General features: G+C 50.2%; 2 protein-coding genes across 4 annotated transcripts in view; one reads left to right on the top strand and one right to left on the bottom strand.

The window, feature by feature from the left end:
* Nucleotides 1–2,673, bottom strand: part of NTRK3 (neurotrophic receptor tyrosine kinase 3) — a 1,282,719-nt gene extending 1,280,046 nt beyond the window's left edge. For all 3 annotated transcript variants that reach the window (XM_030189707.1, XM_030189709.1, XM_030189710.1), the window contains exon 1: nt 2,591–2,673. The gene's annotated coding sequence lies outside the window, so the exon portion shown is untranslated. The remainder of the gene's footprint in view (nt 1–2,590) is intronic.
* Nucleotides 2,347–12,444, top strand: part of LOC115459890 — a 173,409-nt gene continuing 163,311 nt past the window's right edge. Inside the window, exon 1 of the mRNA XM_030189711.1 lies at nt 2,347–2,912. Within this exon, the coding sequence (XP_030045571.1) occupies nt 2,349–2,912 (564 nt within the window). The 5' untranslated portion in view covers nt 2,347–2,348. The remainder of the gene's footprint in view (nt 2,913–12,444) is intronic.

Raw genomic sequence — 12,444 nt, 5'->3', positions numbered from 1 at the left:
TATAAAGTAGAGGAAGCTAAGCAACCAAACCTGATCAATTAATCTTCCCGACACGATAACAAATCTCCCTCAATCTCTCCCCACAACTACCCACCTGCTCTCTTCCTGCTGATCTCTCTTTTCATTCTATACTCCCCATCTGTTCTCTTAAATTGTATTTATCTACCTCCACGAACTAATATTGTAAATCACATCGAACCAGACATGTTTGGGAAATGTGGGATATAAATGTTGCTATAAATAAATAAATTGTTTATAGTTTATTAAAGTTTGCTCTACCACCATTAGCTAACTAGCAGATCAAGCAGTTAACAGCCTAAAATCAAACAAAAAAAAAAAGAAAGAACTATAATTCAAGACAGTAAAGATCAGCGCATTTAGGCTCAATCTAGCTTGGAGGTAGCAGTGGGGAAAAGGAGGGAATTAGTATTGGGGGAGGACGAGAAGTGGAGAGGTAGGAAGTAATGGTGATATTTTCAGAAAACAATCCTAAATGGAATCAAATGACTTATGAAAAAGCCAAGTTTTCAGAGTAGACTATCAATAGAAATCAAACCAAATAAAACATGGAAAAGAAAATAAGATGATACCTTTTTTATTGGACATAACTTAATACATTTCTTGATTAGCTTTCGAAGGTTGCCCTTCTTCCTCAGATCGGAAATAAGCAAATGTGCTAGCTGACAGTGTATATAAGTGAAAACATTCACGCATTACTTTGACAGTCTGACAGGGTGGGAGGAGGGGGATGGGTAGGAAGTATGCATGGGGACATCAAAGCATATCATTGATATTCTAACAGGATGGGTGTGGATAGGTGAGGGGTGGGGTGATCAACAGAGACATACAGCTTTATGGTTTATAATGGGCTAGGAACCCCAGATCCTTGTTAAGTCCTTTCTGTTCAGGGTAGACTGAAATTTCTGAAGGGACAGTTCAGCACGGATTGGAAGAAGCAAGGAGTTCCATAGGAAAGGAGCAGCAAAAAAGAAGGCAGGGTGTCTGGTAGACTCTAACTGGGCATGTCGGGGGCCAGGGAGCAGTAAAAGATAGTAACATAGTAACATAGTAGATGACGGCAGAAAAAGACCTGCATGGTCCATCTAGTCTGCCCACGATAAACTCATATGTGTATACCTTACCTTGATTTGTACCTGTCTTTTTCAGGGCACAGACTGTATAAGTCTGTCCAGCAGTATTTCCCGCCTCCCATCACCTTCTCTGGCACAGACCCCGTATAAGTCTGTCCAGCAGTATTTCCCGCCTCCCATCACCTTCTCTGGCACAGACCCCGTATAAGTCTGCCCTCCCCTATCCTAGCCTCTCAACCACCAACCCCTCTTCCCCCCGCCACCCAATTTCAGCTAAGCTTCTGTGGATCCATTCCTTCTGCTTATCCCACGCATGTTTGAATTCCGTTACCGTTTTCATCTCCACCACCTCCCGCGGGAGGGCATTCCAAGCGTCAGTCGTTGTCAGACAGAGGGCAGGAAGGAGGTGCGGTCAGAGGCTCTGAGGAAAGGGAGCCAGGCCTGGTCCCTTCCCCAGCTATGCGGAGGGGGCCTGGGGAGAGAGGCCCAGGAAACTCCCAGGCTATGGGGCCTACAAGGCCGAAGGATCTGAAGGCCCGGCGGAGTAGCTCTCAGCCAGTCCCTCCTCCAGCACGAAGGGAGCGTAGTCCCCTGGACCGTAAAGCGTCCAGGGCCAGGGAGGATTGTGGATCTGATGCCTCCTCCATGACCCAGCGGCGTCCAGGTAAGGAGCCTGAAGATCATGGGGGAGGAAGGAGGAAGGTTGAGGCCCTAAAGGTGCAGACCCAGAAGGAGCAAGGACAAGAAGGAATGGAGGTGGGGCAGGAGGCCCAGTTGGGATTTGAGGCAGCCGGCAGTGAAGAAGAGTGGTCAGAAGAAGGGGAGGAGGCCGGTGAGTGGGAGAAGATGGACCCAGGACAGTGTGCCAGAGAAACAGTGGAGCGGGTGAGGCACATCAAGTCTCTGGAGAAGGAAATAGAGGAGCTGGGGAAACGGTTGAAAATGACTAAAGCCATGAGTAGGCTTGCCCCAGCAGAGCATGGTCAAAAGTATAAGACGGAAGAAAAGCGCTTAACAAAGTTGCTGAAACAGAAGGAAAAAAGAATTGCTTGTTTTAAAACAGGCTCTGCAAATCCCTTGAGGGAGGTTTATGAGAATCAAGAGAGGATGCAGGCTGGTACATCTAAAACTATGAGCCAGGAGGTTTTCTCCCCAGCACAGGAATCTACCAGTTTAAGCTCAGGAACATTGTTTCACAATAGGCAGTTGGTAACAGAGATTGTACAAAGTCCAAACAGTCAAAGTACATTGCAAACTATGAAAGCCCTGATGAGCCCAAGGGAAGAGGGAGTACTCAGGTTGGATACAGCTCCAGGAGAAGGGGGAGGGGCGGATTGTTTGGCCTCAGGTATTCCGGTAGAACAGAAAGGAAAAGACACAAAGTTACAACACTTTCATATTATTGAAACGGATGGAGACAGGTTTTCCACCCAGGACACTTTTTCAGTACCCACTAGTGGGGAAGAAGAACAGGGTGTGGAAAAAAGTATTGAACTTACCTGTGTGGAGAGATTGCAAGAGAAGCAAAAGCCAGCAGGCTTCCAACTGCAGGAGCACTCCAAAGGTGCTCTGATTGAGGCAGCAGTTTCTGGTAATCAATTATCATCAGCTGTGCAGCTTGGCTCAGAGCAGGTCTGCCCGCGAGGTCAGGACGGACAGGAGGAAGAATCAGGAGAGATCTCTGTTCAATCTGCAGTCAAGTTTGCAGGGGACCTGCTAGGGTATGGTGCCCAGGACATAGAGAATCAGCAGGAGAAAGAGGAACTGGAACAGGAGTGGCATGGAATGGAGCAGGACATTGGACCAATTGCTCAGACCAGAGTAAGCTCTGAAAGTGCACTAATTTTAAAGCTCCTGATGTCCCAGTTGAAGGTCTGGGTTTGAACTGGTTGAGGGGGGGCTGTGTGCGAGGGGAGGGTGGGGGGCGGGGGGAGGGTCTTGGTCAAGAGAGGGGTATGCTTTCTTGTCGGAAGGTGGGGGAGGGGGATGTGGGGAGCCGGGATTCGGAGGAAGGGAAGAAGGGTAGGGGAGAAGTGAGGGGGGCGGGGGAGGGGCAGGGTGCTCTTTCCTTTGCGGCGGTGGTGAGGGGGGAGGGGAGATGGGGGGGCGGCCAGTGTCTGTGGAGGGATCAAGGGGGAAAGGGGGGGAAGGGAGAGGGGCGGGGCAAATCCCCAAACGAAGGAATGTGGTGCAGATTAGATGGGTGGGGGAGGGGGCTATGCCTTCTCGGGAGACGGTTTTGAGGATGGTCATGGGCCTGGGGTTTGTGCCGGAGGACTTCTATGCCTGTATTCACCCAGTTAATTTGCCTGAGTACGATGTTAGTTTTCTAACGCAGAGGGGTATGGAAATCTTTTGGGAGAGGTATGAGGGGGTGAAAGGAAGGGGGGATTGGAGCAATTATGTGGTTATTCCTATTAGTAGACCTGACTTGGTGCAAGTCACTGTATTGGTACGAAACGAGTCCATTTCAGGGGCAGACCTGGCCTACTGGTTACAGCGGCATGCGGATTTGAGAACCCCGTTATCCAAACTCCCGGATCCAAGTAGGGTGTGGGCAGGGGGGTGGGGGGCTTGGGTTAAGCTAAGACAGGAAGGGCAAGTGGTCAAGCACATTCCTTCTGCGGCTTTTATTGGCCGGGACAGGATTCTCTGTTTTTACAAGGGACAGCCACGGCAGTGTTTCCGTTGCGGATCCTTTCGCCATTATAGTATGTCTTGCCCAGTACAACAGTGTGTAAAGTGCGGGAGTAAGGAGCACTACACAGAAAATTGTTCCTCTATCCGTTGCAATTTGTGCGGGGGTCTGGGGCATGCCTTTAGAGACTGCCCGAGGGCGCGTCATAATAGGAGGGATGAGGGCAGGGGGAATATGATTCGGGGAGAGGGGCAGGATCTAGGTCAGGGTTCTGGGGGTCTGGGGGTTGGGAGGGCTTGGGAGGAAGGGGGAGGAGAGGGAGGTTTGGGGGTACAGGGGAGGGGTGGTTTGCAGGGGGAAGAGGAGGGTTTACGGTTAGAGGAGGGCGGGGGTCTAGAGACTAGAGGGGGACAGGAGGAGGAGGGAAAGGGAGAGTGGGTTCAAGTGTCAAAATTAAAGAAACGGAAGGTTTCAAAGGGAAAGGGTTTGACAGTACAGGGGTTGCCTGGGGTGGGGCAGGGGGGTAATCGATTTCAGATTTTGGAAGAAGAGGATGGGGGGGCAGAGATACAGGGGAAGGGGGATGATGGGGAGAAGGGACCTCAGGAAGAGGGAGGAGGGGAGAGGTCGGGGAAAGGTCAAGGGGGAAAGGAGTCAAGGTAGGAAGGGAAGGGGTACCCATGACGAGGAGGGGGGGATGGAAGTGGAAGATGTTGAGGTTGGGGAGGAGGAGGGGGTTCCGGTAGGGAAGGGAGGGGGGGTAAGAGGAGGATGGGGCAGGGGGTGGTTAGCCAGGAGCAAGCTCAAGGGGACGGTAATGTAGAGGTAGGAAAGGAGGGGGAGGGGGTGCAGAGGGGAGAGGTTCAAGAGGGGAAGGTTGCAGGGGGGGATTCCGTAGGGTTTAAAAAGAAGAAAGGGAGGAAGAAAGGTATGAGGGAGGGGGGAGGGGAAGGTTGGGATCAGGATACAGGGATACGGGACTGGGCGGCAGAGATAGGGGATAATGGAGAGGAGGATTACATTCTGGGTAGCAGGTTGCCACAGAGAGTAGATAGTATGCAAAGGAAGGAGGAGAGTGAGGAGTTGCATGAGTCCTAATGGGGGGTATGGCAGGGCTTCTTCTGACGTTCGCCACCCTAAATGTGGCGAGTGTGGCTTCCCAGAGAGCTCAGTGTTTGGCCTATGAGTGCTTTTCTCAGGTTAAGGCCGATTGTTTTCTGCTTCAGGAAACGCGTTTGCAGAACCTGGAGCAGCTGAGAAGGGCGCGCAGGGATTGGAGATGGGGACCCTCGGTGTGGGGGCTGGCAGGGGAACGATATGGGGGAGTGGGGATTTTATTTAAGACACATAAGGTGGAAATTCAGCGTGTGATGGAACTCGGGGTGGGGAGGTGTTTAGTGGTAGACGTATTATGGCAGGGTATGGCGTTGCGAATTATTAATCTTTATGGGCCGCAGACTAGGAAGGAGCGCAGTTTGTTATTAGGGAAGATCAGGCCTTACTTGTTTACTGCACGCCAGGTAATTTGGGGGGGAGATTTCAATTTAATTATTAGGAAACAGGATAGTGGGGGTACTAAGGTACAGGTGACATATGATGGGGTGCGCTTGCTCGGGATCATGAAAGAGGGGGGGCTGATAGATGTTCACATAGAACATTTCCCAGATGAGGATGGATTCACGTTTAGCAGGGGGAGATGTAGGAGCCGAATTGATCGGTTTTTGGTTCGTAGAGGGGTATGCCAGCGGGGGCCTCGCCTGCTGGACGTGGATTTTTCCGACCATAAACTGCTTCTTGTGGAAGTAGGGGGGTCGGCGGCTCATAGGATAGGTAGGGGGTTGTGGAGGATGAATTTAAGATGGGTCCAGGATGAGGAGGCTCAAAAGGAGGTGGTGAAAAAACGGACGCGTTTCCTTTTCATGGGACAGGCACGGAGGAGGGGAAGGGAAAGGACACGTTTGGGGATGGCCTTGTAGCAAAGGAAGGATTATTTGATTTCCAAGGGAGGGAGGAAAGAGGATATCCAAGAATTACAGTCTCTGTTAGAGAAGACTCAATACGATCGGTATTCCTCTTTAGTTTATGAGAGGGACTTTGGTAAATTGATTAGCCCAGATCCCTTCGTTTGTTGTAGGGAAAGAAGAGAGCATAGGGTGGTGGAGGGTTTTAGGGATACTAGGGGGGTGATGCAGGATTCCAAAGAGGGAATATTGAAGGTGGTGGAAGAGCACTTCAGGGGTTTTTTTTCGGATCAGCACTTGGATGGGGGGAGGATGGATCAGTATGTGGAAGGGACTCCGGGGGTGGGGAATTGGGGGTCTCATCTCCAGGCCCTTTCGTGCCCCTGGACACTGCAGGAGGTTGAGGAGGCTATAGGGGCCCTGAGAAAGAGGACATCTCCGGGGCCGGACGGGCTGCCGGCAGAATTCTATCATACGTTTCGCAGGCGCCTGGCTCCGATTTTATTGGATCTCTGGGAAGAGGCACGTCAGAGGGGGTCTCTTCCAAAATCCTTGTTGGAGTCTGCATTGATTTTGTTAAGTAAGGGCAAAGATCCGCAGCTGTTAACTAACTGGAGGCCTATTGCGCTACTAAACTGTGATCGTAAGATCTTTGCGCAGATGCTCTTCAAGCGTATGCGGCAATTCTCGGGGGACTTGTTGGCAGCCTCACAGGCTTGTGGGGTGCCGGGTAGAGGGGTTCTGGAGGCTGCGGCATGGGTGAGGGAAGGTTTAGAGCGGAGTCGGGAGGAGGGGTCAGGGTGGCTGATGGTGGCGCTTGACCAAGAAAAAGCCTTTGACAGGGTCCAATGGGGATTTCTCTGGCGGGTTTTAGAGTATTACGGGTTCCCTAGGGATTGGGTGGCACAATTACGGTTGTTATATTCTCATGCACATGCATTTCCATTGATCAATGGGTGGAAAGGGGGGGAATTTGAGCTGACGTCAGGGGTTCGGCAAGGGTGCCCTTTAAGCCCTTTGCTGTATGCATTTTCTATAGACCCTTTTATTAGGCGTCTGGAGCAGGGAGGGGTGGGAGGATTGAGGGGGGTGGAGGTAAGCACGGGAGAACAGTTGCGGGTGGTGGCATACGCAGACGATATTACTGTGTGGGTGGCAAACAAAGCAGAAGGGGATAAACTTTTGGAGTTCATCCACGATTTCGCAGGGGATACAGGGTCACGGGTGAATATCCACAAATGCAACAGTTTGTGGTTGGGGCCAGTAGGGGAGCAGTTTGAATTAGGAGGGGGTTTCCCGGGGGTGGTGGATAGAATGAGGGTTTTGGGGATTTACTTTGAGATAGGAGATTATGCTAAATTCAACTGGGACCGTTGTCTTCAGGAAGCAAAGGGGCGGGTGGACAGGTGGAAGAGGTGGAAAATGTCCATGGAAGATCGGGTGAAACTCATCAAGACCCATTTGGTGCCCCTCTTTTTGTTCATCAGCTACATTTGTTTGGTACCTGAAAAGTGCTATGCCTCGTTGTATAGCATTTTCTTCCAGCTGCTGTGGGGCAATCGGTTGAATCCAGTCAAACGAAACACCACATATCTATCTAGGAAGGAGGGGGGGTAGGGATGATCAATCCGGTTTTGTTTTTTAGTTCTTTGTTTGTGCACTTTAATCTAGGGAGAGCGGTGGGTCAGGCTCCTCCAGGGTGGGCGAGTAGTGTGCTGGGGTGGTGGGAGAGGGTTTGGGTGGGGTGGAGGAGAGGGGAGAGGGTAGGGGTATTGCGGAAAGGGGCTCCGGAAAGGGTAGGGTACTATAAAACGTTAGTAAAATTAGTTCGGGTCTGGGGGATTCTAGTGGGGGAGATTAGGGATGGGAAGAGAGGAATCTGGGTGGAGAGAGTGCGCTCCCAGATGTTCTCGTCCCCTCTGGTACTTAGGGATGCTCCCGGGGAAGTGCTGAGGCAAGGGCTACGGAATATCAATTCGGAGAGGATTCCGGCTAAATATCGGGACATTGCCTGGCTGTCCCTACACGGCAAATTATATGTCAGAGAGAATCTGAGAGATAGGAAGATCCAGGACAGGAATTGTCCAAGGGGGGAATGTGTGGGGAAGTTAGAAACCATGGACCACTTTTTGAAGGACTGTCCCTTTTCCCGGGGGGTGGGTGACAGGGTTTCTGCTCTCCTCCAGATCCCCACGTTCCGTTCCTATACGTATGCGGACTGGGTGTATGGATATCGATTCAAGAGAGGTCAGCTGGATCCGGGGACGGGGTTCTTGATTTCGCTCATTCTCCGGTTCTGTCTTTGGATGGCTCGTTGCCGGGTATCCCTGCACCAAGAAGATCGATCCACTGAACAGGTCAGTTGGGATGTGGTGCGGGCTGTACAGCAAGTGGCGCAATGGGAAAGAGTGGAGAGGGATTCACAGATGGTGTCCTTGTGGTGGAAGCATGTGAGGTTAAAGGCCTTATGATTATAGTTACTGTGATGTTGTGTTGGTTGTAATTTTAGGGGGGGAAAAGGGAGGGGGAGGGGTGTATATATGTATAGGGGAAGAAGGGATTGTTTTGGTGATAGAATGGTTTGTGTTAGGCATGTGAATATTGGTATTTATATGATTTCTGTATTTTTGTTATTCGTTGCTGTAAATAAAGAAATCTCCAAGCATCCACCACCCTCTCTGTGAAAAAATACTTCCTGACATCTTTCCTGAGTCTGCCCCCCTTCAATTTCATTTCATGTCCTCTCGTTCTACCGCCTTCCCATCTCCGGAAAAGATTCGTTTGCGGATTAATACCTTTCAAATATTTGAACGTCTGTATCATATCACCCCTGTTCCTCCTTTCCTCCAGAGTATACATGTTCAGGTCAGCAAGTCTCGTGATCATTAATAGACTGAAGCAGTCTAACCGAGGAATATGGGATGGTGAGACCTGATAAATAAAGAGGGAGAACTATTCTAAAGGGAATGGGACTCGATATCAGGGGCATAGCCAGACCTCGGCGGGAGGGGGGTCCAGATCCCAAGGTGGGGGGGGGCACATTTTAGCCTGCCTCCCGCCGCCTCAGACCCCCCCTCCACTGCTGACCCTCCCCCGCCACTTTCGGACCCCCTGCCACCGATGACCCTCCCCTGCCACTTTCGACCTCGCCGCCGCCATCAGGTACCTTTGCTGGCGGGGGTCCCCAACCCCCGCCAGCCTTAGTCTTCTTCATCGCCGGTCCTGCTTGTCTGCTGTTCTGTGCTGTGAGTCCTGACTGACATCCTGCACGAACGTTCTGCACCGCTTTGATAGTTTTCAGGCTTGCAGGCAATATATAAGAAATAAATGAAAGAAAGAAAGAAACAAAGCAATTGAGGGGTGGGGGAGGGTAAGGTCGCCTGTTAAAATTAGCAAGTTAAAAAAAAAAAAACCAATAGGAACAAATGTAAAATGCAAATAAAAGAGCCATTCTTGTCAAGATCGCATAAGTAGACCGTAATGAATTTATTAACTGTGTGGAATCTAGGAAGTCTCTTGTTTCAAACCGCTGTACTAACAGAGCATTGCCCCATCAAACATGGGTGGGGGGGGTGGGGGCACTGGCGTCAGCTCGGGGGGGGGGGGTGCTCCCTGCCAGCTCCCCCCCTCGGCGTATCGACACCCCCCCTCCCCAGTGCCCACCCTCCTTCGTCCAACCAGCTCCCTACCTTTAAAAAAATATTGGAATCCGAAGCGAGGCGCAGCGCCTCGCACCTGCACGTAAAAGAAATGTGCTCCGTCTCATCGGGCCTTCCCTCGCTCTGTCTGTCCCGCCCTCCGCTGACGCAACTTCCTATTTCCGCAAGGGTGGGACAGACAGAGCGAGAGAAGGCCCGGTGAGACGGTGCACATTTCTTTTACGTGCAGGCCTGAGGCGCTGTGCCTCGCTTCGGATTCCGATATTTAAAGGTAGGGAGCTGGTTGGACGGAAGAGGGTGGGCACTGGGTCGGGGGGGTGTCGATGCGCCGAGGGGGGTATGTCATCGGGCTGCACCCGGGGGGGGGGTGCAACGGCGAACTGCCCCGGGTGGCAGCCCCCCTAGCTATGCCACTGGGGGGGGGGGGGGGGAACATCAATGGTACCTGAAGAGCATTACACTCAAGGAGGTACTAACAGCTGTACATAGACCCCACTGACCGTAGTTGCTAAATCTCAGAGACTGAACTCGGCTCAATCATACCCTGACTTAAGAGTGAGGTTCACTTTTATCATGCTCAAATTAGCTCATTTGAAAACATCTCTTCAAGAATGTTCTCTGTGCCCAGGAACTATTGCTAGAGGTTCTAGTAACTCGGGGGAACAACGGATTACCTGGGTGTCAATAACATCTTTTTTTTTTTTCTGTTTCGGAAAGCTCTTGCCTTTCTCCTTGTCACAAGTGTACCACCGTTAGCTGAGTAAATACTATGTTGGCAGTAAATTTATGAATACATTTCATTGATCATCTCTCCTGCATTCTGTTTAATTTTGGCAATCATTCCTCTGGACTCTCCTGTTTATTTATCTGTGCCACTAAGATTTATTGAACTTTTGCAATCCTATAGACTATGCTGTATAATATCCCGTAACTTATTCCATCACAACTGCAGTACTATACTCTGAATAAGTCTTCTTAATATCATCATAGGATGTTTCCGTCCTCAAAACTGTATACATGCATTCTCCAACAGCTAAAGCAACTAGGGCTCTTCAGCTTGGAGAAAAGACGGCTGAGGGGAGATATGATAGAGGTCTATAAAATAATGAGTGGAGTGGAAAGGGTAGACGTGAAGCATCTGTTTACTCTTTCCAAAAATACTAAGACTAGGGGGCATTTGATGAAGATACAAAGTAGTACATTTAAAACGAATCGGAGAAAGTTTTTCTGCACTCAACGTGTAATTAAACTCTGGAATTCGTTGCCAGAGAATATGGTAAAAGGTGGTTAGGTTAGCAGAGTTTAAAAAAGGTTTGGACGGCTTCCTAAAGGAAAAGTCCATAGACCATTATTAAAATGGACTTGGGGAAACTCCACTGCTTATTTCTGGAATAAGCAGCATAAAATGTTTTGTACTTTTTTGAGATCTTGCCAGGTATTTGTGACCTGGATTGGCCACTGTTGGAAACAGGATGCCGAGTTTGATGGACCTTTGGTCTGTCCCAGTATGGCAATATTTATATACTTATGTACTTATATAAAGTCCGATGGAAGCAAAGCTTCAGTTCAGATCAGGTACTAAAGAGACAATTCTACCTCCAGGTGCCACCATTTAAGCACTCCAAAGATGCATGTGACAGTCTACAATGTATATAAGGCATTCTGGTATTTGCAATATCATTGGTTGCCAGTTCAATTTAGATCACAATTTAAATTATTAACCCTTGCACATAGGGCATTACACACAGAAATTCTATATCATTTAGCATGTATGGTTTTTGCCTTATGTACCAGGAAGCCCTGTTCCCTGTAAACCGAGTGGGAGTCCTCCACTTACAGGCCTGCCAGTGGGTGGTGCTGTTTCACTATCACATGTTCAATAGTGAGGGGACAGGCAAGCTCTGCAGGACTTCAAGGAACCTGCCTATCCTCAGCAATTGAAAGCACAATATTAAAACACCACCCCACACTGGTAGCAATGTAGTTGGAGGACTGCCACTTAGCTTAAAGGGAACAGTGCCAGGGAGGGCCCTCAGATTTTCCATGGCCCATAGACTGATAGTACCTCCTCTTTCCAAGGCATGATGAGAATCTACTAAGAGAAGACATTCTTTTGGTTAGTTCCTTTTTTATGGAATCAGCTTCCTGTTGATAAAAGAGAAGAATGATCTCATAAAAAGATTTACGAGTTTGTTGAAAACACATGGTTATACATAAGCATTTGGATTACTATTGTTGCACCTCTGGCAGTGCTGAAGATGCATCTTCTAGAGGAGGAGTAGCCTAGTGGTTAGTGCAGTGGACTTTGATCCTGGGGAACTGGGTTCATTTCCCACTACAGCTTCTTGTGACTCTGGGCAAGTCACTTAACCCTCCATTGCCCCAGGTACAAATAAATACTTGTATGTATCAAACATATAAATGGCGAGTGACCGACTCACTCGCAAATGCGCAGTAGAGACTTCCCTCTCTGTCCCGCCCCCGCGTCAATACGTGATGACGGGGGGGGGGGGGGGGCGGGACAGAGAGGGAAACTGCGCCGCCGAGGTTGCTACCGCTCCCCCCCACACTCGGAGTCGCCGCCGCCACCCCTCCACCCGGCCCGGGCCCTCTCTTCCCTTCTGAACTTACACATCCATTCGCCGAATGCAGCAACACACATCAGCTGAGCTGCAGTGAGCCCTTCCTTCTTTGCCTGTGGCCCCGCCCTCCTGTGATGTAACGTCAGCGAGGGCGGGACACACACAGGCAGAGAAGGAAGGGGCAGCTCAGCTGATGTGCGTTGCTGCGTTCGGCGAATGGATGTGTAAGTTCAGAAGTGAAGAGAGGGCCCGGGCCAGGTGGAGGGGTGGCGGCGGCGGCGACTTCGAGGGGGGGGGAGCGGTGGCGACTTCGCGGGGGGGAGGGGAGTGGTGGTGACCGCGGGGGGGAGGAAAACCTCAATACCAGCCCGTTTTTACGGGCTCAACGGCTAGTACTATATAAACCACTTTGAGTGTAGTTACAAAAACCACAGAAAGTCAGTATATCAAGTCCCCTTCCCTTTCTAGGAAGTTTTCAGAAAATATGCGTAGATTGTTTTTGACTGATAGGCA

Source organism: Microcaecilia unicolor, chromosome 1 (assembly GCF_901765095.1).
Source record: "Microcaecilia unicolor chromosome 1, aMicUni1.1, whole genome shotgun sequence".
NCBI classification, from domain to species: Eukaryota; Metazoa; Chordata; class Amphibia; order Gymnophiona; family Siphonopidae; genus Microcaecilia; species Microcaecilia unicolor.
The sequence above is the reverse complement of the archived record's forward strand: the minus strand, read 5'-3'. Positions and strand labels throughout refer to the sequence as shown.